Here is a 27,461-nt window from a genome sequence, read left to right as displayed (position 1 = left end):
ATGTCCTTGAAGGACACTGTCGTCAGCCAATCAGGACAGGGAGCCACCAGGAAGGGACCAATGAAGTGGTCTGGTGGGAGGGACAGAGACACGGTGCAGAGAGACCTTGCTGTGGGGCAGGAGGAGAGGTGGGGAGGTTCTCGTCCAGCCTTGTGAGGTGAACGACTGGAACTGCTAGAGACGGAGAAATACAGAAGTGCAAAACGAGCGGAACTACGAGAGAATCGGTTGCGGATAGAGTTAAGATCTGTGCTCAACTATTAATGTTCTTATAAGGAAATGAAATCCAAATTTGGTAATTCGGAGCAAATGACTGCCGGTTGTTCATCCTTTGCACAGGGGATCAGCGCCCAGCACGCTATAGATTGAAAAACACAGGTTAGTGCATTCCAACTCGGGAGGGATCTGATCCTCCAAATTTCTTGTGGACCTGATCAGTGAATTTTGATTGCACTTTAAGCTTTGTGTTAGGGAGCCTCTGAGTATAAAGACTTTTTGTTCAGTCAATTGCCTGAGACCCATAGCTTTGGGTTTTGCTTTTTCTTGTGATTTTTAATGCTTAATAAAGTTTTTCAAATGTTGTATTGTTGCAAATAAATTATTTTTAGATTTACTAATGAGAGTCTTTGTTATTCAAGGTACTCTTTCGTGATAATCAAAACCCAAGGCTCGGACTGAAGCAAACATTATGCTCCTTTAGCATAATGGATATTAACTAAAACATAGTTCTTTATCCTTCACTGTCTGAAAAACCTCTGAACTACTGGCATGTATTGGTCATTGTAAAATAGTCTGTTTGGTCACAATTCACCTGTAATGACTTGTTAAAGGCCTTTAAAAGGAAAAAGAAAACACATATCCTCATCTTGTTTATTTAAGTATTTATTTAATTAACTGAAAATAAAACCTAAGGAAACCATCACTTTACACTCTGACTAATACTGGGCGACACCCACCTTTTTGAATCAAATCATTAAAGATCCATAATTAAGTTCTGATGCATGAAAATAGGATATTTTGTTTAAATACAGTGACGGCTGAACAAGGTACACAACTCATATTTCAAGACTGAAAAGAAGCTGCCTTGTGAGGAGAAAGAAAAAGACAGCAAAATATAAAAATAAGATTTTATTCCAAATAGAGTACACAACAAGTGTTTCTGAATAAACATTTTAATGTACAGGTTTGGTTAATAGTCCTTAAAATGGCTTGTATGTAACAAAGCAGAAATAATAAGACTGTTGTGAAATATAACTCTGGAAAATGAGAAATGTGGAAGTACTGTTCTTAAAGTGAGATTGTCACGTCTATATCGTCATAGGCCAACAGACCTTTTGCTAGCAGGCAAAGTGTGCTTCAAGTGCATTAGCTATGCTAAAGAAACACAAAATGTATTTGTGACAATAAATTAATTGGACTTTAAATTTTAATGTGTTTTTGGCAATGTATTAACATCTGTCGTTCCATACCTTTCAAAGAGATGCTGGTCATCATAGAAAGAGATTGAGTTTGTCTCTCTTTGTTTAAGGAAGTAGAATAAATCCTGTGATTAAAGCTGTAAACAAGCTTATGATCCATTCTTCTGTATTTTAATAAACAGTTGCAGGATTTTGGATCACCTCCCTACCTGAAACCCACCAGGCCAGGGGGCAACATTTGATATACAGAACAGGATTCGTTAAAAATCCTTAGCTTTTCCATTGGCTTGTACACTAGTCAAAGGGATATTTGAGACATTTGACACTTTGACAGGAAAAAAACTGTAATGTCCACGTTTTTTTTGGCAAATGCGACAACAGACCACAAGAAGAATCAGAATGATGATCAATAGAGTGAGCGACACCCAAATGATTGGAAATGGGATTTGACTGCTTTTACCTGTAAGAGAAACAAAATTCAAAACATAAGATTCATTTAATTTCTCAATCCCATGCATTGTTGAAATTGAACATCAGTAATCTTTCACTTTCTACATTCCCATAGCTCTTCTGCACTGAGTCAATAATCATACCTGTTATCATCAGTGTGATGAATCGTGTATTTCTCCCAACTTTATTCTCTGCAACACAAATGTAATAACCAGCATTGGTAGACGTGGCTCTAGTGATAGTGACAGTCTTCTGGTGCCCCTCAGTGGTCATGTTTGAATTCACTGCAGCTGTGTAGATCCAGGTGATGTTTGAGGGTGGGTTACTGTCAGCACTACAGCTTAAAGTAACATTCTCACCCTGCAGTACCTCCTTGCTTTCATTTCCTTCTTTGAATTCAGGGGCATCTGGAAAAAATACCAAATTTTGAAACAGAAATAATATCCTTCAAAATATGTTATCATCTCAAATTACTTATTTTCACTGTTGAAAAATCATAAAAAGACTATATCATTCTGAAAAATTAAAAACTTAAAACTTACACAAAATTTCAAGATACAGTGTGTGTTCAGCTGTTCCATGCGTGTTGTGTGCCTTAAGCAAGTATTTTCCACTATCGTTCTTTTTCCAGAGCTGTGGGGAAACCATCTGTTTACCATCTTTAAACCAGGTGAGGGTGGGTGTAGGTAATCCTACTGGTTCACAGATACTTTGATGTTTATCATTCACTGTGATCTCATAGTGCTCTTTGCAGGTGAAAGAAGGACTGTCTGTAAAAATTATACAAATTAATTTTCAGAGTAAATAATTGAAAACAAAATATTATCTTGTCAGTACTTTAGTGTGTTTTATCATTATTCGGCTAAAATATAAAATGACCCAGGTCTGATGCACTCACATTCCACTGTGATATGAACTGAGGTGTTGCTTCTGCCACGACTGTTTTCAACTATAGCCGTGTACTTTCCTGAGTCAGTCCTGGTCAGTGGCTTAGATGAATTAAGGATTTTCCCCTCATAGAACCACTGAACAGTGGGAGGAGGGTTCCCATCAGCTTGACAGGATAAAATGCTCTTGCTGAAGGCAGCATTTTCAACAACAGTGACGTGGTCTGGACAAGATTCCATGAATGGTTTATCTAGGAAGGAATATCAACATAGATTAATTTATATTTCATAGATCACAGAGCTGTGTCTTAGATCAGAAACATGAAGTAAGTTGGTGGGAATCTTACAAAGAACAACAGCAGTGTAAGGTGGTGAGGTTACATTAGGGGGGAACTTTGGTCCTTTGGGTCCGAGGTGCAGCTCAGCCTCACATCTAAAAGTTAATCCATTGTAATCTCTCGGAGTGGAGATTCTCAGGGTAGAATATGCGTTTACTGGAGTCATATTGAAGTGATTAAATGTATCTGTTTTCACAGTTTCATTGCCTCTGTACCACGTCACTGTGAGATTCTGCACAGGAGCCACATTAATGACATCACATTTCAGATCATACTCTCTGCCCTCCACCATTGAACCATGACCCATGTCAGACACTGACACAGAATCTGGAGTTTCTGTAAATAAATAAGCGAAATCATTGCTATATCATATTACAAATTTCAATTCATATAGTTTATAACACAATAAAGCATTGTGGACATTGTGGTCACATGTACTTACTGTAAACAGTGATGACTGGACTCACAGTACACTGTGATCCATCAACCAGAGTAGCATAGCAGGAAGGACTTGGAGTCCACTCTTCTAGTTTTTCAACCCTCCAAGTGACAACAGGAGGACGCTCAAATCCTGTACCTCCAAATGGAGCCTCCCAGCCCATTCCTTCAACATCTGTGACTGATGTGCTGCAGTTGATTGAAACTGGATCTCCAAATTTCACAACAGTTTCAGAAGGTGTCAGTGTTAGTGGGCAACCTGCCATTCACAAGCAAATATATTCAGAGTTAGAGATGATTTGGTGTAAAGTAAGACATAAGTCAGCAGTTTCATCTAAATCATCCACAATTTTAGATGTGAAGTAAGAATATATACCTCTTGGTTCAACATGAAGATGGATTGTCTTAGTTATGTTTCCCAGATAATTGGTAGTTGTGCATGCGCAGGTTTTATTGCCATGTACTCGAGGTAAACTGAGACTGGTTGTGTTCTCCAACATGTTTTTCCCATCACAAATCCAGTTATACACAGGAAGAGGGTTTCCAACAGCTTCACAGCTCAAGATGATATCAGTGCCCTCAAGTGCATAAGTGTCATCAGCACTATTTTGTGTCTTTAGCTCTGGAGCGTCTGAAATGATAAACAGTTTTTTATCAGTTCTCACATTTACACAATTGAAAGCTGAACAGAAGGGAACTTGTGTTTAATCTTTAAAAAAAATAAAAATAAACTTCTGTTCATGTGTAAACAGCAGGATATTTACTCACAGTGGGCTGAAACTCTGTGTGTTTGAGAAATGGCAGGAAGTTTTGGTCTGTGTGGTCCAAAGTCCAGCTGAGCTTCACATCTGAACTCCACTACATTTTCTTCTCTGCTGATGTTGACTCTCAGAATAGAGGACTCATTTACTGGAGTTTTGGTTGTTGTGTCATTGAAAGATTCTGTCTGGATTTTTTCACTGTTTTTGTACCAGCTAACAGTGACATACTGAACAGGAGCAACATTGATGACGTCACATTTCAGATCATACTCTCTGCCCTCCACCATTGAACCATGACCCATGTCAGACACTGACACAGAATCTGGAGTTTCTGTAAATAAATAAGCGAAATCATTGCTATATCATATTACAAATTTCAATTCATATAGTTTATAACACAATAAAGCATTGTGGACATTGTGGTCACATGTACTTACTGTAAACAGTGATGACTGGACTCACAGTACACTGTGATCCATCAACCAGAGTAGCATAGCAGGAAGGACTTGGAGTCCACTCTTCTAGTTTTTCAACCCTCCAAGTGACAACAGGAGGACGCTCAAATCCTGTACCTCCAAATGGAGCCTCCCAGCCCATTCCTTCAACATATCTGGCTGATGTGCTGCAGTTGATTGAAACTGGATCTCCAAATTTCACAACAGTTTCAGAAGGTGTCAGTGTTAGTGGGCAACCTGCCATTCACAAGCAAATATATTCAGAGTTAGAGATGATTTGGTGTAAAGTAAGACATAAGTCAGCAGTTTCATCTAAATCATCCACAATTTTAGATGTGAAGTAAGAATATATACCTCTTGGTTCAACATGAAGATGGATTGTCTTAGTTATGTTTCCCAGATAATTGGTAGCTGTGCATGCGCAGGTTTTATTGCCATGTACTCGAGGTAAACTGAGACTGGTTGTGTTCTCCAACATGTTTTTCCCATCACAAATCCAGTTATACACAGGAAGAGGGTTTCCAACAGCTTCACAGCTCAAGATGATATTAGTGCCCTCAAGTGCATAAGTGTCATCAGCACTATTTTGTGTCTTTAGCTCCGGAGCGTCTGAAATGATAAACAGTTTTTTATCAGTTCTCACATTTACACAATTGAAAGCTGAACAGAAGGGAACTTGTGTTTAATCTTTAAAAAAAAATAAAAATAAACTTCTGTTCATGTGTAAACAGCAGGATATTTACTCACAGTGGGCTGAAACTCTGTGTGTTTTAGAAATGGCAGGAAGTTTTGGTCTGTGTGGTCCAAAGTCCAGCTGAGCTTCACATCTGAACTCCACTACATTTTCTTCTCTGCTGATGTTGACTCTCAGAATAGAGGACTCATTTACTGGAGTTTTGGTTGTTGTGTCATTGAAAGATTCTGTCTGGATTTTTTCACTGTTTTTGTACCAGCTAACAGTGACATACTGAACAGGAGCAACATTGATGATGTCACACTGCAGTCTGTACTGTGTTTCTTCTCCTATCACATTCACAAGCTGTACAGAATGAACAACTTCTGGATTCTCTGCCAAACAAAGTTAGATAACAGTTAGTTACTCATGATCGTTGCTTTTAGTTTTCTTAGCATTGCTCTGTATTCATTTCAAATTAAACTTACTGAATGTAATAACTTGAAGGTCCTTGCTGCATTCATTAAACTCATTTAGTTTTACTTTGCACTTGATCGTCACATTCCAATCTGACAGTGACACTGACTGGGAGATAGACATTTGTTTTTCTATGATGCGAGAGGTTTCATTTCCAACTGTAAAGTACATCCCTTTATGTTCAGCCAGTGCTGTGGTGCAGTTTACAGTGACAGGATTTCCTCCATATTCTTCTATGATCTCAGGTGGACTCAGAGTAAGAGGGTTGTGCTCTGGTGGGCATATGCTGTCAGCATCTGTAAATAGACAAGATTGATGTGCTTATTAGGTTTTATTTGTCCTGCTTCACATTTTTTCACACTAAGTATTAATAATAAACAGTACAAAACAAAATCAAAAAGAATCAGTAATATATGGTAAAATGCAGGATATTAAAATGCAGCCACTCATTTGCCTCAACTGTTTTTAAGCATATCCCTCATGTTCAGAGGTTCAGAAATCCTTGAAACATTGACCAAGTGAGGGCCAGTGAGATCTCAGTGCAAGTAAAGAAGGCCAATATTACAATGACAAAGCAAAGTAAATCAGAGATATTAAAAATTTAGTTAAGTGTCCTAGTCATGTGTAATAATTCTTAAAAAGATAGAATACCAAAAGTCCTAAAAGACAGAAAACAACGTTTAACATTTCAAGGACCCTCTAGGATGTTGGCACATTATTAACGTCTACATCTAAGAGACACCTTCATCAGTCAAAACACAGAGCGTTCACAATAAGATGCAAAAATAAATATATATCTTTGGAAAGAAACTGTGCTAAATACTCATTAAAACTAATACAATTCATTTTGAAATTAAAGTGCATTTATATGTTGTCTGTTATTTAAACACTATAAATAAATATAGTACTAAATAAGTATACCCCCTACTGCTTTCACAAGTTTTAAGAGGGTTTATGAGGTTTGAAGAGGCATCCACATGCTGCTAATCAAATCCATGAGGATGTTTAACTGATCATCAAGCAAATTCAACCCAAAGTCAGACTGTACAATGCTCAGATAAAGTCCAATAAAAAAGAGCTGCACGTCAGACTCTACAAAGCCTCACTCAGCATGTTAGATGTTTAAGATCAGTTTATATTGTGAACCAGACTGGAATTATAATTTGTTTTTAACAAATGTATTAAAGGTATTTTAATATTGGAAGAAATCTGCACTGTAAAAAAAAATCCGTAAAAATACAGTACAATCTACTGTATAAACGTGAAGGAATTTTCCGTATTAGTCATTTACAGGTATTTTTCTGTATTTCTCAACTACTGCAATGCATTGTGGGAAAAAGAACCTGAAAAGGGGGGAAAAGTAAGCGCAAGAGCAGCCATTAGGCTTCTTTCAGGCTTCATCTGGATTTTGGATTCTGAAGTTGGAGAAACTGCCTTCAAATTTCTGTGGTAAGTATTAAAACTCATGTTTCGTTTTATTAAAATAATGTTTTTCAAAAGACTCCGTGTTTTTATTTAGAAAGAATTGTTAATTTATTTGTTAACTGGTTTCGGCTGTCTCCAGACAAGTCAGGAATATTTTGCTGACTCATTTTTTAAAATAATTGTTATTTAGGTTTAACATGACTTAAGCTTTATTTTAGTTAATGTTAAAATAATTTTTACTGTGATACCACCAGTTTTGCCCTTCAGTGGCTGAACCAGTTTTCATAAATATTATAGTTAGCTGTCTGTGTCTCTCTGGGTATTACACAGCTGTGACTGCTAACTAGCTAATTAGCGAAAGTCAGCGATGTGGATAACTGGGAAAGTGAGAACTTCATGGTTCTAGAAATTATTCTAGGACTCTAATAAGTACTGTATCAATACCTGTGTTTTACAGTTGGCTCTACTGTACACTTTAAAGGGTTTCAGGCAAAGTTACACTAACCCTAGTTTAAGCCTCAGACCTTCCTGGCTGACGCTAGCAAATGCTAATGTTAGCCTCTGATTTGGGCTGCTAAAGTAAAGACTTTTAGCTAGCTGACCAGCATAGATTATTTCGGTGGTTAACAGACTGTAGTGGTAAAATTATTGAAAGTATAGTTTCACCTCAGCACATTTACAATTACAGTATGTCTATTTTGTAGCACATAGAAATGTTTAGTTAATATTTACAGACAGACACATTTTCCCTGTAACTGTGTTTTTACTCCAACATTTGTTGAAAATGTAATTTATGAAATGCTGAGCAGCATTTCTTGTATGTGGAATATTTTTGTCACCCCACTGTGCTAATGTGATTAAATACTAAAAATTATTACTAAAAAAATTCAATAATAAATCAATAATAACTATTTCTTGATTGAACTATAATGTTTTTTTTTGTTGGTTTTTTTTTGTTGTTTTTTTTGCCTGTCCCATTTGGTTCTTTAGCCATCAGAATTGTTGTCTGAAGACCAACAAGGATACCCAATGGATTTACTTTGCCAAATGGATCATCGTGGCATTGCCGTATTGGTCCATTTGGTCGATCTTTGTTTTTATTATTTATTATATTTTATTTTCAGATGTTACAGACGGGACAGACATGAGTGAGGGATAGGAAAGGGAGAAAGAAAGAGGAAAGAAAAGGAAAAACAGAAGGGGAGAGGGACAGTGAGAAAGGGGGAGAGAAAAAAAAAATCTCCTGGATCACCTGTTGAGAGAAGAATAGAAAACAAGCAGAAAAAAAACAAAGCAACATACTAAACACAACACCATCGCATTAATCTAGCTAAGTGTAAACAGCAGTAAATACTAAATATTCAATGTTGTTGTGCAGCACGCAGGACAGATGTGCTTCGAAGTAGCAGCCAAGAAAGGTGTAATTTGGGTCTACGAGCAGTGAACACCCGTGTGCATACCTGTGTGGATCAGCGCGCTTGTATTCCAAAGGTTGAACTATAATGTAAGCGCAGTGCTGGTGTGCAGGGGCTCTATATGCCTTGTCTATATCAAGCTTTTAGCCAAATATAAGCAGAGATATTTGTATCTTTCTTAAAAATCCAGATCCTTACAGATTATTTGAGAAATGGATCAACAGCTATCACTACTTGAAGCACTTTAAGTCCTGCAGTGGAAAGATATCCCTTATTTCACCTTTGATCACACACTTTGGTTTTCCAGTGCAGAGCAATGGCCAAGAAAAGGAAAGACTTCCCCGAGTGGAAAAAAAAGATGAAGATACAAGCTGGTGATGATCCAGAGCAGCTGGTCTCAGGAAATGAAGAAAAACCCTGATCACCTTCTCTACAAACACAAGGTGAGTTTAATGTTGTGGTTGATTTAGTTTTTCAAGGTATGTATGTTACTTTAATTATAAACTGCTTTTGTTGCAACAGAATGGTGTTATGTGTATGCAACTCTACGTGAATTATAATCCTTTGTAGGGCTGCGTGATATGACCAAAATCTCATATCCCAATATAAGACGTATCTCTCCTGATAACGATATATATCACAAAATAGTGCATTTTCTGTAAATTCTGTGATTCTCGGGCAACTCGACTTATGTGAAATGTTTTCAGTTGGGCGTCGTGTACCTGGAGTCGAGTGTTTTGACCGATGCATGAAACTATACATTTTTAGACATGAGTTTAAATGGCCACCATTTTCTTTCTGAGTATTTATTACACGGCGTGCTGCAAGGAAAAGCCTGTTCTAACGTTTGAGTCTAAGGATTATTTTGAGCACCTGACGACTCTTTTTTGCTTTTCATTCGTAAACTCTCTCGAAACTCTTTCATGTGATTCTTGTGTAGGTGGTTAAAGAGGTTTGTCGTGTTCGAGTGGTGGTGGGGACCAGTTTGTGGCATAATTTGCATAGTACAGTTTTCTGGGGCGTGTCAGACTTTTCATAACCAAACCATGTCCATGCTACAGAGGTAGCCCCTCATTTAACAATAAGGTCCTTGATTTCTTTTGACTGGTCCTTCTGGTTCTGCCTCATCCTTGCTGGCCATGCTGGTATTCTCTGTGCCTTCATCTGCGTGGTGACTGTAAGCGCCATTTATAGTTACTTGATGTTTTTATTTGAGGTCATTTGTTTGATGCATATTCTGAAATTTTATGTTTGAGAATAATGTATATCATTTCAGTTTAGTTTGAAAAGTCTCAACAGAAACTTGAGCTTTATTGTGAAAGGTTTATGTGGAAAATAAACAAGCGGACGGCGGAGCCACACGATGGTTTTATCCTCATTGTTGGTAACGAAAGTACGCGTAAAAACAGTCACTTGTCCGTCCATAGTGTGGTTATTTTAAGTATAAGAGAAGGAGAGAACTTTAAGAAATAATATAGCAACTACAGTGACCATCAAAACCATGAAAAAAATATTGCCATAAACAGTTTATTTTGCAACACCACAAAACAAAGAATAGTGTATAATATGAAACGATAGACATTTTTATATCGTAATCTGATATATATCGTCATATCGCACAGCCCTAATCCTTTTTTTGTTTATGTTGTTTATGCTCTAGGTAAAAAAAAATTATAAAAATACAAACTTTTTAAAAATGTCTTGTTGTTTCTCTTTTTTTCCTCAGAATAAATTGCGACTAGTCTCAATGGCTGACACGGAGGAGCAACACAGCGACACGTTAACTCCGACTGCTGCAGTTCCTGTATGAACTGAGCAACTCTTAAAATCCAAGGAAAAGCTGTGTGTATTTTACTTAAAGCTCAGATGGACCTTGATGTACTAACATGCAGGCTGCATTCAGGACTTTGTCACACTGTTATATGAAGAGCGGTAACAAGACTTTGTAGTAATTTGTCTTACTATTGTCTTATTTGTTGTGATTTAGGGTCTGTGCGCACAAGCAGAGGTTTTTGTTTGTAACTGTAACCTCGTTTTCAGAGCCTTGTCTAACATTTAATGGTCATGAAATATGTCAGACTTTTTCCTCTACTTAACCAGCTTAGAGAATTTGAACACCGTGGAGAAAAAGGTGTGCATTAAGGATTTTGAACTATGATGTTTAAGTGTTGTCACTGCTGAGGATTCGTGGACACAGATCCTTATTCACTATGCTGCTGTTTACAGTTTAACTTTTCATCAGAACAAGCACTTCTAATTATACTTTGCTCCTCACTGACAAAACAAGTCCCGTAAATACACTTTTATCTTTAAGTTTGGGACAGTAATCTGTCTTAATTTATTATGTGTTGTAGTTATCATATGGGGAAAAGTCCTGTGGTTATCCATCAGTCCTGTTCGAATAAACCCAAAGTTCAGGAACATCTTCTTTAGATCTGTTCAGTTGTATTCATGTGGCACCACTTAAACAGTCAACAAATTTTGACTCAAGTATGTTATATTGTAAGGTAAAGAGCCCAAAGAGTTAATCTCAGACAAATGTTCACACAAATGTGAATTACATTCACTTCATTAATGAAGTGAATGCAATTCAGTAATCAAAGGTGTTTGGCTATAACTGACTACATGTGTATACTGTATCATAAGTGGACAGAGATGGATGTAAACCACACCTTAACCATTTGGCTGAGGCAAAACTACCACAAGGCAGTGATTCTAACTCAAAGGTACTCTGGATATTATTAAATGTGAACATGTCGTTAAATATGACATTTTTTGTTTGTCAGGTGTCCTGTTTGAAGAAAACACTTGGTAGCCACTTGAATGAATGTAAATAAACACATTTACATGAGGGCAACCTGATTTCAAGGAAATAAAAATGCTCAAATTTGAAAGCTTGTGAGTTATTTTGTTCATGTATCAGCTGTTTAGTAGTTTTATGACAAGATGGATGCTGTCATTATATTTTAGTATAGTGTTTGAGTTAAGGAGAATAAAAGAATATTTAACATTAATTGTACCAATGTTGTTGTGTACGAAGCACAAATTAATTTAAGTTTTAATTTATGAATTTTTGAGTACATGGTGTACTAGGTTGTAATTGCATAGAAATGTACGTTTAAGGATATAAAGAACTATATTTAATGAGTTACAGTGAAAAGAAGTGCTTGGAAATAGTAATATAAACAGAAATTTCAATTTTTCTATTAACGGAAAATATCAGTTAATGATACAGAAAATATACTGTGAATAAACGGAATTTTCTGTTTTATAGCTGAAGGAAATGTCCGTAAATAGTACAGAGAGTATACTGTAAATCTACAGAATTTTCCGTTTTATCATTTACAGAAAGGTCCGTCAAACCTCCGTAAAAAAACAGAAAATGTACTGGCAGAAAATTACCAGGACATTTTCTGTTTTTCTACGGAATATTTTTTTACAGTGTGCTTTAGTAGTGCACTTTCAAACCAGTGTTTTGGTTAGGATGTTTGAAAACACTCTGTATATTTCCTAGGGGTGAAATTCCACTAGGTGGCGTGGTCGCAGCTTAATCATAACATCTCTGACCACCTACACACACACACAAAAAAATTTCCCACAACTATGTGAGAAACTGATAACATTGTAAAGAAAGTGGTTACTGCAAGTCATTGCTGCTAAAGGTTTTTTAAAAGCTACTGAATGATGGGGTATAATTAGTCTTTCACAAGACTGCAAAGAGTCCTGTGAAAGCTTTATTTTTCATCAGACTGTAAAGTTCAATATGGCCCACGCTCTCTCAGTTTGATGAAAACGGAACTTTGTACCAGAAGTAACGTTCACCTCTCCCACTTAAAATGGGTTTTCATTTATTCTTTTAAAAGTCAGAGGTTACATTGATAGTCCTTCGAATTCCATTAGTACCTCATTAAAATGGGAGTATTTTATTTAAAAAAAAACACATATAGAAATTATTAGTTTTACCATTTACCACCAAGATACCGAAAGTTAGGCCAAAAAGAAACTCAAAGTTAACTAAAAGGTTTTACTCCTGTCAACTCAATAAAATAAACAACTTTTCAGATAGATACAGAGTTAAGGAAAATCCCTTTGTACTTAAAGAACATCTTTATTACTCACCACATAGTGAAAAGATGAGTATGAAGAAGCTTAGCATCCTCACAGATAGCATGCTTGAACAGCATGCAGGAGGAATAATGAGATGGAAGGAAGTGAGCAGTGTTTCAGGATCGTCCAGACGATGTCCAGCTTAAGGACCCAGGTTAGATGAATATCAGTTCGATGCAGGAGATATGATGTCCGCCTGACAGGCTGGCAGTATCACATGCAGAAAGAAAACATAGAGGAAATTCAATGCTCTTGTGTACAGGAAACACTGTGAAACCCAAAATACTAAACCACATCCAGAGCCAGCGCTTTGTGAAGTAACGGTAGCTTAGTGATGCCCCTCCCCCTATGTTTTGTGCCATTATTCACTGTTCTTTTACAAAGTGTCTAATTTCTACAAAGAAGAGAGAAATTATGTGAGTTTATAGAGAAATACAAATTCTAGCACAAAAATGCACCACAGAAGGCAGATTTGTCAACCTAATCCATTTTAGTGATCACCCAGTTATTCACAGTCAATGTACATGTCATAGTTTTTATGTTTTTAATAAACACAGACACAGAAAGTTTGTTTCATTCTCTCTACACTTATGTGAGAATCATCCACATCATCTTTTTCTGTTTGCACATGTTCAGAATATAACCCTTTTTATGCTGGTTTGGTCATCATGGAAACTTGTTTGAGGGAGTAGGATCCTCCATTGAACGCCATCGTGGTAGTGGCTTTAATAGTGTCTAATAATAGTGTTTAATAGTGTATATGACAGAGTTATTTATTGTATTATTCATTTCTTTAGTTATTATTAGTTATTTTAATTAGTTATTATTATTTATTTAGTTATTTATTGTAAGTGTTAATTCCTGGCTTTCAAAGGGCAAAAGGTCACCTATACTGCTCCCATTTTCGACCCATCTTGTCTCCTCTAGATGACTTTCCACCCTCCCTGAGCTCGACTCTGCTCACACCAGACCCACATGCATCAGCTAGTACTCTGCGGTCAGTCCAGCTATGCCCTTGAGTGAAGGGAAAATATGCATTAAGGGAGGATGTACAAAAAGCAACATGCAAATACAGTTTTATAATATGTCAACATATAGCATTTTGAAATTCAGTAGTATTAAATAAAAACATGAAAGGCATTTTATAAAGTTCCCTTACCACTAGGGAAAGTCTCATAAACAACTTCTCAGTTTTGTTTAAATAAGCAATTGAAAATCTGAGTGTAAAACCACGGTGGTAAGATGGGCATAGGAATCTGAAAAAGTAAAAACGTATGCAAAGAGATCAGCCTTAATGGTCTGTCATGACAGGCATGCTCTCGCAACCACACCATGTGCTCTCTTTCTCTTTAGACATTTGAGGAAGTGGTGAAAAAAAGAAAAGAAGACACTGGAGGAAGTGGTGCAACACAGAAATTATCCACACTTTTGTGTTCTATTGTTCATATCCTGTTCTTAACTGCAAGCTCAAAAGGCAAGTATTATAAAAACATAAAGTCTTTTGTTCAGTGATAATGCTGCTAGCTGTTTTTCTCAGACAGATAGGATCGAAACCAGGGAGTCATTAATGCTACCAGCCTCTGCTGTTTATCTGAGCAGTTAAATAAATTTGACAGGAAATAGATACACTGCTCAAAAGATTAAAGAAACAGTTTGAAAACACATCATAACTCACCGGGAAGAAAATCACAATAGATAATATGTTGGAAATTAAAGGAGGCCACATCATTTAAGGGGAATGACAGTTATCAAGCTATCAAAGTGAAAGAAATGATGTGACAGGCTAGCACATTTTGCTGATACTTTTTTATCTGCAAACAGCAAAAAGATAGTATGTCTCAGTGTGCATGCTTTCTACCCTAATTGAGCACTCAAACCATGTTGTACAACAAGCTTCACTGACACACAAGTTCACCAATCTGTAGGCTCATTCACTATTTTGTAAAAGGCTGCAAAGGTAAACACGTCAATTCTAAGAAGGTTTGTAATAGTACAGCATATAAAGTTCTTTTTTGTTTTAAAAAAAACCCCAAAACAAATTCATGATTTGTTTTAGTCACAATACACAGCATTCGTGAGCATATGAGTATGGTTGTGTTTAGCAATTTGTAGCTCCAGGCAAGACATTTAGTGTTAAGAAGAGGAAAATGCTTGGCACCAGGGGTTTGTGTTGCTGTTTTCACTAGCCTAGCAAAAAGCCCTGCCTTGCATTCTCATATCTGCCTCCAATCCCCATGCCATCTACAACACAAATACTGGAAAACAATCCTGTGATTTTGCTTTGTGCAGATATACATCATGACACTACTAAAAACCACTTGTAATGTTGATTTGATAGGTTAGTGGAGCATTCTGCAACTAAGCATGAGTGTAGATGTGTGTAATCACATACACCACAGATGGTGGTGGTAAACATCTCATTCTCTTTATTCTAAAGCTTCTCAAGGACTCCTTGCTCTTTTTCAGTAGTGTTAGAATCTTAAAAAGAAGGCGACTGGAGTTCTTTAAACTCTAGGAAGTTTAATCATCATGTTCTTTAGCTCTAAAGACTATGACCCGGATTACTGAGAAACTACACAGATACAGTTTCAATTTCCCTATCATAAAATCACAATTATTTTTGTTAAACCCCTTTAATAAAGCTGAAAATCTGCACTTCAGTTACATTTTAATTGAGTTTAAATGTTTGATTGTCCAAAACTTTATAGACCCCAACCATATCAAGTTTCAGTTGCAGCTGTTATAACTGTATAGTTGCCATGTTATCAATAATCCATAACTTGTTGTCCAACTTGACTTCAGTGGCAGTGATATAATTTGATTTTAAAAGCTAGGGTTGTTGGCTTTTATTGAGCAATGACCTGCAGTTTGCACTGGCGCAGTTTGCAGCCAAGTTTGAAGTGACTGGGATCTAAATTACCTCCAAGTCTGATGCCCTGGCTCTCAGCTGGAAACAAGTTGCTGCCACAAGTGGAGACGCTTAAGAGTCTCAAGATCTCAAGAGCAAACAGATTGGTACAGTATCTGTGTTGATGCTGATTTTGTACTACTCTGTTGTGTTGAACACAGAGCGTGGAGTGTGAAGGCAAAGATGTACTGGTCAGTACAAGTTCTAGGTAGTGACTCAGAAAATGAGACCATGGATCCAAGTGGCAAAGGTTAAATCCTCCAAAAGGGGGCTGGCCTCTCCCTTGGAGATCAATCAATCAATCAATCAATCTTTATTTATAAAGCACTTTTCATACAGAAAAAATGTAGCACAAAGTGCTATACATAGTTAAAAGCAGCCCACCCCACCCTCCAACTCACTCCCCACACTCTCAATACACATATATCCCCCCACCCCCACCCACACACACACACATACACACACGCGCACACTTAAAGAGTAAAAATTGGGCTGGGCTCGCATGAGCCAAGTGAGGAAACATTATAACAGAGAGCCGTCTGCACCGGGAGCCGGTCACAGACCGCAGCCTCCGGGCTGGGCACACAGCCGGAGGGAGGCAAAGGAGCCCCCCAACCAGGCTGAGAGGACCCCAGAGACCCAGCAGCCACGGTCAATAACAGCCCCGGTGCAGAGAGCGCCCTCCGAGGAAACACTGGAGATATGACGCAATACGATGTATACAGGGTAAAATGATAAAATAAATAAGAACAGGATACAATATAAATATAAATATAAATATAAATAGAGTAAGAAGATTAAAAAATGAATAAGAATAAAATCAAGAAATATTAGGTAAATCCTAAATTAATAATAGAATAACAGGATAGAATAAATAAGCATAAAAAATAAATAAACGCTAAGTAAAAGCTAAATTAAAAAGGTGGGTCTTGAGCCTGTTCTTAAAAACATGTACGTTCTCTGCGGCCCTGAGCTCCTCCGGCAGGCTGTTCCACAGACGAGGACCATACCACTGAAAAGCTGCCTCTCCGTGAGTATGTGTCCTGACTTTAGGGACAATCAAAAGGCCAGTACCAGAGGACCTCAGGGTCCGCGAGGGTTCGTATGGTAAAAGCAGATCTGAGAGATAAGAAGGCCCAAGACCATTAAGACATTTAAAAACCAATAAAAGAACTTTAAAATCGATCCTGAAACACACGGGGAGCCAGTGCAGCGATTCTAAAACCGGTGTAATGTGGGCCCGCCCTCTGGTCTTCGTCAGCACACGAGCTGCCGAGTTTTGCAAGAGTTGTAAAGTTGAAATATTCTTCTTAGGAAGACCAGAGAGCAGGGCATTACAGTAATCAATGCGACTGGTAATAAAAGCATGCATCAGCATCTCCGTGTTGGCCCGAGAGAGAATAGGGCGGACTCTGGCTATATTTTTTAGATGATAAAATCCAATTTTGGTTACATGTTTAACATGTGGGATAAAACCAAGCTCAGAGTCAAAAATAACACCCAGGTTTTTCACTTGTAGCGAAGGACATAGTGAAAATGACACAAGGAATTTGGGCATTTGGGCATTTGGTAGGGGCTCAGAATAGAGCTGCTACTTCTTCTCCAAATTGAAAGAGCCAGTTGGCGTGGTTCAGGCATTAAATCAGGATGCCTCCTGGCCCTTCTAGGCATGTCCTACCACAACCCAGTATCACAGCAAAATGTTTAATGACATCTCAGTCCACCGTGTCCATTTCACGCTTTGGAGATGCAAATCATGATTCATGTTTCATATTTAGACTATTTACATAAGTTGAAACTCCACTTAAGTACCTCAATAGTGTATGAGTTTGTTATGATCCTGTACATGATTTTCTTAGGTTTTGAAATTTAAGAAATGTGTTTATTGTTTGGGTTTTGATTTCTGTTCTTTTTTTTTTTTTGGAGTTCTGGTACACAAACAGTTCACAGACTGGGTTAAGTTGAAAATAATGTTTTTATTAAACACACAGACACAGATTAAGTTTGTTTTATTCTCTCTACACATGTGAAAATCATCTACATCATGTCTTACCTTTGCATATGTCCATAATTTAACCTTGTTATGTGAGTTTGATCACCATGGAAACTCTCTTCAGGTTGGTTAAGTAGTGTCCACTCCGATACCACACATCATTCATATTGGATTGGGCACATATTTGATACTACCAGGCTCATTTATGATAATTTAAATAACCACATTAATGGGAAAAAGTCAACATACAGCAGACAGCAATCAGATGGGATCAGTGGAAGTGGAATCCAAACTGGTGAGACATTGTGCCAGGAGAGGGAGTCCCCTTGGATTGCTATGATATTAACCCGACTGTAGCTGTTACCAGTCACTGTCAGGTTCCACATAGAAGCTGTTATATTTAGTTCTAAAGTAAGCAATGTCTAATGAATAGATTATGTAGTAGAAGCAATATTGCCTTCCTCTACATAAATTATAGAGGTCAGTTAGCATTTATCTAAATAAATAAATGCATCAGTTGTTCACTTCTATTGCATGCAGTTTATTAAAGTTTGAGTTTCATTTCTTTATTAGTTCCATACCATCACTGCTCACTCTCTTACTATAAAGCTGTCATTTACTCCCAATTTTTACTTGGTGAACGGTGAACGTAAAGATGTGAAGTTCTTCTCTCTTTGGCCTGGTGTTGGAAATGGTGAGTGTGACGAAGGTGTGCTCCCTGGCTCAGCTGCAGGGAAGGGGTGGTGCAGTGAGTTCAAGGGGCAGTGCCAGAGAGGTTGGTGGGACAGGTGTGTGGTGTTTTAGTTAATGAGCTCTCTCGCTCTCTCTTTTCCTGTGTTATATTTAATGAAGCCGGAGGCTCCATCATTAGGTACGGGCTCAAAATCAAAATTGCTGGTGATATCCAAATCAACACAGTCTCCGTCTGTTTGGGAAGTGCTGCTTGTAAGCAGACTACATGCAAATGATAAATGAACATTCAGGCTCTCCGCAGGTCAAATGCAAAAACGTTCCTGGGTACAAACCATGCTGGTAATTCAAATGTCTAAATACCACTGAGTAACTTGTGTGGAGTATCTTACAAATGTAACAGATGAACTTTTCCAGTCAAAGTGCTGAATAGTGGATGTATTCAAACTGTACTGTAAAGAATTCTTGCTCTGATTTCCCTGATCCAAGGATTCTCTTTCACACTGCCAACATCAATGCCATACATCGTGGTCTGGATGAAAGTGTAGAAGACACAGGAGGAAGGGCTGAGTGGGGCCGGTTTCCTTGAGAAAAACCTCCACGCTTCCTCCCACCTTCATGAATTTCATCAGGTGGTCAGCAGCATTAGATGTGCTAATCTTTGAAGACTTTCTTCCCTTAGATATTGGAGGTAACAAGTTAAGCAGCAGAAGGACGGCAGACACTTCACAGTCCCATACACCCTCGTCAGGATCATGCTGTGCAGAAACAAGCACCTCATCCAATTCTGCACTCTGAGGCAGATTGCAATCTTTGATGATCCTTGGCTTGAAGAGTGTTGGCCACTTGGTGAGTAATTTTGAGCTAGAAGAAGGGAGTAATACAAGAACTTTGTCTCCGGGTGAAAATTGCCTGAGTGTGGCCTCTCTGTTATACAGGCAATGCTGACATTGCTAAGCCTGGAGCAAATTCTCCCAAATCAACCTCCCCAGTGTGTGGATTTTTACTCTCAGGTCCAGCACGGATTGAATTTCATTCTTTGAGGGGCTTGGACCTTCCTCGCAGCTTTCCTTAATCAGGTCGAGCACCCCACGCAGCTTCCTGCTGAACAGCAGTTCAAAGGGAATAAATTCAGCCACTCCAACAACCCAGTCAATAAGTTCAAAGAGGACCTACATTAATGGTAGGGGGCACAAAGGTGCTTTTGGTATGGTTGGCTGGTTAATAAGTTGGCATTCCAGAAAGGATGCGCACCAGCAGCGCACATCCTCTCGGATGCCTGGCCAAAAAAATTGGGTCATAATTCGCTCTTGTCAAACCCCCTATGCCCTGCCCTGCCATGGGGTTATAGTGAGCCACCAACAAGTGGGTGTGTGTCTCCTCCGTGCAAGTGTCACAACTCACTCGATACAGCCTATCTTTTAAAAATACAAAACACAGGTAGGTCCGCATGGCTTCAGGGCACACCACGTAAGCATCAATTTCAATCACTTGGTCAAAGGCTGAGCATAGGATGTCATCACGAGACTGCTCCAGTGGAAAATCTCCCATGATGGGAATTACATTACATGCTACTAATGGTTGTGATCGCATCCCCGCATAGGGTGAGAAGCTTAGCAATCCGGGAGGGGCTCATTATGGACATACTTAAGAGTCCATTCTTTCCCATCGAATGGAGCCAGTTGAGGTGTTTTTTTGCATCTGACAAGGATGCCTCCTGGGCGCCTCCTGGGTGAGGTGTTCCAGCATTGTCCTACTGGGAGGGGGCCCTGGGGCAGACCCAGGACACGCTGGAGAAATTACATCTCTCGGCTGGCCTGGGAACACCTTGGTGTTCCCTGGACAAGCTGGAGGAGGTGGCTGGGGAGAGAGAGGTCTGGGCTTCTCTGCTTGGGCTGCTGGCCCCGGCCCCAGATAAGTGGAAGAGGACGGACGGATGGACTCTTAAGTATGTCCATAATGACCACTCCCAATAAAAAACTTAACACCCTCAACTCTGCTACATCCAGATCCACTTCCTGTCTTTTTGTTAGTGCCACCATCTTCAAACATCACACATGAGACACAGGTCTCACTATCATCTTGCAAACCTTCAACTTTCACCGTTGCTGCTATTCTTCTGGCACAAGGAACCCCTGACTGCACTCTCTTATTAATCTTACTTGTACAATGTCCATTGCTTTGGGTGATTGACCCCACATTACCAGGTATTTAAACACATCTACCTTCACTATCTTTACTCCTTGCAGCTTCATTGTTACGCATGTGTCCTTCTCATTTACACACACGTATTGTGCTGACTTTACAGATAACAGATACAGATTGTGAGTATTGTAACCCCTATAGACATGGTTACTAGTATTTTCTTGTTTTTACCTGGTAATATTATTTCCGACACCCCTTGAACACACTTTGATTTTCCGTAGTTCAGTGAATGCAACAAAAGCACGTTGCTGCATTAAGCTAGGCAAAACGGAGCAAGACACCCGAGAGCAATTAACAAGCTACACAGTGAGTCTTTCGGTATAAAATAAGTGTTATAAAGTATTTTCAACAGTCTCTAACTTAAAGTTATGTACTTTTCAGAGGCCTTTATGTGTTTTACTCTCGACCAAAACCAGGCAGAGCGTGTATTTGTTTCTTGGGAATTCCGGTGAGTTACTAGAGATGATAAGTTAGCAGGAAAACTTATGCTAATTGTACATGTGGTAAACACTGCAACAGTGCGAATTCCGTATTGTCTAAAAAAAGCTAAAACCAGTCGGAGTACTTGAATCGTGTGTGAAATGGAATGTCGTATTTTATTTTATTGTCTATTTGATTGGGCATCTTCACAAATGTGCAAAACTAATGCAGGATGCACTTCTCTTTTAGCCATAAATGTTGTCCAGTGCCTTTTCTGCACTTTGTCATTTCAGTTATAGGTTAATACATGTAAATAAGTTATTTAAAACTAGTTACGTTACAAACATTTCATGATGTGATTACATATGCCTTAAAAAGGGGTATTTAAATACAATTGATTGTAATGCTGTAAAGCAATACAAATGGAATTCATAGAGACAGAACAATGTTAAAACGACAGTGTACTTGATTTTGAAAACTTTATGAGATCTCATTTTATTTAGAAAAACTGTTAAGAACTATTTTGTTTATTGCTCTGTACTGTATGTGCAGACTGTTTTTTTGTGATCCTGGATCTGAAGTGGTTCTGGATATGGATGGCGAGCCAGACCCTGTGAAAACTCTTGGCGAATCCAAAAGCAGTGTGGCCAGCTGTTCTGGATGCAGGAGTAGAGCTACAGTCTGAATTACTTCGAATCGCAGGATTTCAGATAAGCAAGAGCAAAAACTGCTTACTTCATACGGATTGTTTCTCTGGGAAACTATTGAACTCCCAATATCCTGCTCATCAGGAGTCAGGTCTAAAGAGACTACTTATTTTATTTTATTTTGTTGTTATTTTCAAAAGAGCGCTCTTCTCTGTTGATTTTCTGTTAATTTTCTATGCTGTTTACATTGGGTTATTGCACCACTGTAACATTGTAATAAATCTGCCGGCTGTTCAACACTCAATTCTCTCAAATTTATTTTACTCCTCTCGAATCTAGTCTATAAGTTTAACCCTACTATACTAAGCAGGTGTTACATAAAAGTGGCGAGCCAGCCAGGAGGAGTTTGGCTATTTAATGCCTTTAATCCAATCATTGGCACACAGTTGGCAGTTTTATGACAATTTTTGCACATTTTTCCACTGAAGTAACATGGATGTCATTGAACGTGAACGTATCAAGGTACCAAATGCTGTACTAATCAGTGGGTTTTCTGGTACAGAGACTGATGAAGAAGTTGTTAAGTTTTTGCAACACTATGGTTCTATTGCACGAACAGTGAAAATTGCTAGTTCTGACCCTGACTTTAAAGATACAGTTATAGTTGAGTTTGAGTATGGCACAGCCATTGAGTCGATTCAGGGTGAACTACCCTGTCACAGAACAACATCTGACCCAAATGTAGTTCACAGCATCCAACTCTTATCCCCAATTTACAGTGCTAAGCTAACGGCTAGTACTACAGAGTCTTACCTTTCTAATTTAAAGGGTATTGCTAAGGTGAGTGGGGTAGATTATGAGAAAATGCTACTTAGTGAACTTAACAAACTTCAGGCCTCTGCTGGGGAAAGGGAGGGTACAGCCCCCTCTAAGGTCATTTCAGTAGATGACCCAGTCCCTTTAATACCTGGTTCTGTTTTGAGACGACCAAGCAGTGAAACTATCCCACCCACTCTGACCACTGACACCATCAATCCTTCCCTTACTGACAGACCAGCTCCTATTTTGAACCCTGAACACTTGACCACACCTGAAGTCCAGAGGGTCATTGTGGAGCACATTGTCAAAAGTACTGATATGTCCCAATCCTATCCAAGCTCTGTAAAATTCAGGTCCTTTTCTGGAAAAACTCCATGCCCTAATACGGAGGTTGACTATGACACTTGGCGAAGTCATGTTGAGTTTTATCTTGCAGATTCTTCTGTTCCTGAAAGACAAGTAGTACGGAAGATCATTGACAGCCTCTTACCGCCAGCTGCAAACATTGTTAAACAATTGGGTCCCTTGTCCAGCCTCAAAGACTTTTTGAGCTTGCTTGATTCTGCATATGGAACTGTAGATGACGTTGATGAGCTGTTCGCAAAATTCTTGAGTACAAACCAAAATGCTGGCGAAAAACCTTCAGCCTATGTGCACAGGCTGCAGACTACCCTTGACAAAGTTGTAAAAGGGGGAGGAGTCCCAGTTAGTGATTTCGATCAGCAGCTTTTGAAGCAGTTCTGTAGGGGATGCTGGGATGATAACCTAATCGCTAGCCTCCATCTAGAGCAAAAGAAATCCAGTCCACCCTCCTTTTCTGAGCTGCTTTTACTCTTGCGAACAGAGGAAGATAAGCAGGCAGCCAAGTCAACTCGCATGAAGCAGCACTTGGGAATTTCAAAAGTAAAGGTGCAGTCCAATCCTTTAAATGTTTACCCAACCACTGAGTTTCAAGCTGCTGCTGCTACTGACAGCTCCGCTCAAGCATCTGCCAAGAAACTGCAAAAACAAATTGCTCAACTGCAAGAACAGTTAAGTTCCTTAAAAGCTTCAATGGAAACCATGGTTGCAAAGAAACCTCAGGCAAAGTTCCCAAAAGCTGTAAAGAAACAGCAGCTAAAGGAGGCACAAACACAGAACTCTCCGTTGAAAAATGAAGGCTTTGGCAAAAACAAAAAGCCTCGCCCATGGTTCTGCTTTAACTGTGGCGAGGATGGCCATATAGCTCCCTCTTGTGACAATGAGCCGAATCCCAGTACTGTTGAAGCCAAGCGGAAAGAGCTAAGGGTAAAACAAAAAGCTTGGGAAGACCAATGTGACTCTGATTTAAACTAGTTCCTGTTTCAGTTGAGGGACAAACTGGAACTAGAAGCGACAAAAGTCCCACTCAAAACCGCCCAACAAAAAAGTGTTGTGTACGAACAAGTATGCGTCATTCCAGCTTTCCAAAGGGCTTAATTGGCAAGAAGTGCACAGCTAATGTCAACATAGCTGGAGTGAGTTGCAATTCTTTGTTAGACTCTGGGTCGCAAGTAACGACTATTTCACACTCATTTTACCAGAGACATTTGTCTGATCTTCCCATCCAGCCAATCAGTGACTTAGATGTTGAGGGTGCAAATGGACAAGTTGTACCTTATCTAGGGTATGTAGAAGTTCCAATTGGCTTTCCAAAGGAGTTTGTTGAGTCTGAGCCCCAAATTTCTACATTAGCTCTCATTGTCCCTGATTTACGTTCCAGCACAGACTTACCAGTTTTAATTGGTACAAATGCCCTTGATGTTTTATATGAGGAACACTGTAGGGATACTCCTATTTCATCAGCTGTCTATGGCTATAGTCAGATTTTAAAAATCCTTGAACATAGACATGAAACAAAAAGCACAGGAAAGCTTGGACTAATGACACTGAGGGGCAACACACCTTACGTAATACCAGCTCATGAAAGGGTTTGCCTAGAGAGTTACGCCCACCTAAATTCACCAACCACTGACAGATGGGCAGTTGTAGAGCAGCCAACTTCCTCAGCCCTTCCGGGAGGAATCTTTGTCGATTGCTGCCTTATCACAGTGCCACGTCAAAGTCCTTACAAGCATCCTATTTGGATCAGAAACGAAACCGATCATGACATCATCCTTCCTGGCAACTGCGTTCTTGCTGAACTACACATTGCAGACCAAGTCCTTGAAACTCAAACCACGTCGAGTGCAAACTCTGCAGGCTGTTGCAGCCTGTCTGCAGACTCATGTTCATTACCCAGTGACCAGTTGACCTTTGATTTTGGCGATTCACCTCTGCCCAAGGAATGGGAAAGTCGGGTCACGCAGAGTCTTAGTGCCTACCGTGACGTTTTTGCATGCCACGATCTCGACTTTGGCCATGCCACTAAAGTTAAGCATAAGATCAAGCTTAAAGACGAAACGCCTATAAAACAGAGATCGCGGCCCATTCATCCAAATGACTACGAAGCAGTCAGGAAACACCTTAAAATGCTTCTCGATGCTGGGGTAATAAGACAGTCAGAATCTCCCTTCTCATTCCCCATCGTTGTAGTCAAGAAAAAGAATGGTGAGGTACGCCTCTGTGTGGATTACCGCAAGCTTAATGTGCAAACGGTAAAAGATGCTTACGCGTTGCCAAACCTCGAAGAGACCTTCTCCGCCCTATCTGGTTCAAACTGGTTTTCTGTCATGGACTTGAAGTCAGGCTATTACCAGATAGAGATGGAGGAGGAGGATAAAGCCAAAACAGCCTTCGTATGCCCACTGGGGTTTTATGAGTTCAATCGAATGCCCCAAGGCATCACAAATGCTCCCAGCACCTTTCAGAGGTTAATGGAGAGGTGTATGGGAGACATTAATCTCAAGGAGGTACTCGTCTTCCTAGACGATTTGATTGTTTTCTCAGACTCCCTCGAGCAACATGAACAGAGGCTAAAGCATGTTTTGGACCGTCTTCGTGAATATGGCTTAAAGTTGTCCCCGAAAAAATGTCGCTTTTTCCAGACATCAGTTAAATATTTGGGCCATATTGTCTCCAAAAATGGTGTGCAGACTGATCCTGAAAAGGTTGCTGCTATCAAGACCTGGCCAGTGCCACAAAACTTGAAACAGCTGAAGTCATTTTTAGGGTTCACAGGCTATTATCGTCGATTTGTTAAGGACTATTCAAAGATAGTCCGGCCCTTAAACGATCTCACATGTGGCTATCCACCTCTCAGAAAAGGCCAGAAACAAACAGGCACTTCTAAATATCTCAATCCTCGAGAACCCTTTGCAGACAGATGGACACCTGTTTGTCAGTCAGCCTTTGAATGCATTAAGGAGAAGTTAACATCATCCCCTGTATTGGGGTTTGCAGATCCAAAGCTCCAATATGCTCTGCACACTGACGCTAGTACCACGGGCCTGGGTGCCGCTCTTTATCAGGAGCAGGATGGTAAAATGCGCGTCATTGCCTATGCTAGTAGGGGATTGACACCAAGCGAGACCAGATATCCAGCTCATAAGCTAGAATTTCTAGCTCTGAAATGGTCCATTGTCGAAAAATTCCATGATTACCTTTACGGTAACGAGTTCATCGTTGTAACGGATAACAACCCGCTTACATATATTCTGACCACGGCAAAACTTGACGCAGCGAGTTATCGCTGGTTAGCAGCGTTGTCTACCTTCAACTTCCAAATCAAATACAGAGCTGGGAAGGCTAACCAGGATGCCGACGGCCTATCACGGAGGCCTCATCAAACTCTGGCTGCAGATAGTGTGACATTGGAAGAGGAAAACAGGATTCAACAACTCACCTCACGTCTTCTCGGATCCCTTCCAAGCTCTAACAGTGTATGCCCTGACACTGTAGCAGCTATATGTAATAAGCATCTTCTCAATGAGAACAGTGAGAACTCACCTTGTGTCATTCTGGTTGAGTCCTTGGCTATGAGTGCTGATGCCATTCCTGATGCATACAGTGATGCTGAAATATCTGGTCAAGTAGCTGCTCCCTTGTTTTCTGAGCATGAGCTTAAAGAACACCAAAGATCTGACCCAAGCATAAACCACGTCATTCAGTTACTGGAATCTGGTGCTGATGTTCCACGTGAAAACAGGTCTGAAACATTTGATATAAAACTGATGCTCAGAGAATGGAAACGTTTTGAAATGAGAAATGGCCTTCTGTATAGGAAACGACAGTGTGACTCAGTTACAACTTACCAGCTTGTACTCCCTGTCTCTCTTAGGTCTACTGTTCTCAAGCTGCTCCATGATGATATGGGTCATATGGGGTGGGAGAGGACTCATGATCTAGTGAGGGCAAGATTTTATTGGCCTAAGATGGGTGCTGATATTGAGACTAAAATAAAGAACTGTGGTCGTTGTGTTAGAAGGAAGTCCTTGCCTGAAAAAGCAGCACCACTGGTTAACATCAAAACCACACGCCCAATGGAATTGGTGTGTATGGACTTTCTTTCTATTGAACCCGACAGTAAGAGTACCAAAGACGTGTTGGTCATCACAGATCATTTCACGAAATATGCAGTGGCCTTGCCCACCCGAGACCAAAAGGCAACCACTGTGGCAAAAAACCTTTGGGAAAACTTTTTAGTTCACTATGGGTTCCCCGAACGCCTCCATAGTGACCAGGGGAGGGATTTTGAGTCACATGTGATTAGGGAATTGTGCTCAACCACAGGCATTAAAAAAGTAAGGACCAGTCCTTATCACCCAAGAGGTAACCCCGTTGAGCGATTCAATCGCACCCTGCTTGGTATGCTGGGCACCCTGAAGGATGAGCAAAAGATTCATTGGCGTGATTTTGTCAAGCCTCTTACCCACGCCTACAACTGTTCAAAGAGTGAGGTTACTGGTTTTAGCCCTTACGAGCTAATGTTTGGTCGAAAACCCAAGTTACCAGTCGACCTTGCCTTTGGGTTGCCAG

At 39.6% G+C, this 27,461-nt stretch overlaps 1 protein-coding gene and 2 long non-coding RNA genes across 3 annotated transcripts; 2 read left to right on the top strand and 1 right to left on the bottom strand.

The window, feature by feature from the left end:
- Positions 1-171: 171 nt before the first annotated feature.
- On the top strand, positions 172-4,426 carry LOC308411994. The gene is made up of 3 exons (XR_013974512.1): positions 172-378; positions 2,500-2,538; positions 4,327-4,426. It is a non-coding gene; the product is annotated as an uncharacterized lncRNA (long non-coding RNA).
- On the bottom strand, positions 1,125-13,101 carry LOC308411993 (hemicentin-1-like). Its single transcript, XM_080906066.1, has 13 exons — positions 12,857-13,101; positions 5,909-6,193; positions 5,495-5,815; positions 5,102-5,356; positions 4,730-4,984; positions 4,300-4,623; positions 3,908-4,162; positions 3,536-3,790; positions 3,103-3,429; positions 2,767-3,006; positions 2,411-2,638; positions 2,012-2,275; positions 1,125-1,878 (listed from the first exon to the last, which is right to left on the bottom strand). Exons 1-13 carry the CDS (start codon positions 12,906-12,908, stop codon positions 1,679-1,681), a joined length of 3,261 nt encoding a protein of 1,086 aa, XP_080762192.1. The 5' UTR covers positions 12,909-13,101; the 3' UTR covers positions 1,125-1,678.
- On the top strand, positions 7,242-11,647 carry LOC308411842. Its single transcript, XR_013974454.1, has 3 exons — positions 7,242-7,346; positions 9,045-9,180; positions 10,464-11,647. It is a non-coding gene; the product is annotated as an uncharacterized lncRNA (long non-coding RNA).
- Positions 13,102-27,461: the final 14,360 nt, after the last annotated feature.

The sequence above is a fragment of the Rhamphochromis sp. 'chilingali' genome (assembly GCF_963969265.1).
Source record: "Rhamphochromis sp. 'chilingali' genome assembly, chromosome: 15".
Taxonomy (NCBI): Eukaryota; Metazoa; Chordata; class Actinopteri; order Cichliformes; family Cichlidae; genus Rhamphochromis; species Rhamphochromis sp. 'chilingali'.
This window is presented reverse-complemented; position numbering and strand designations above follow the sequence as displayed.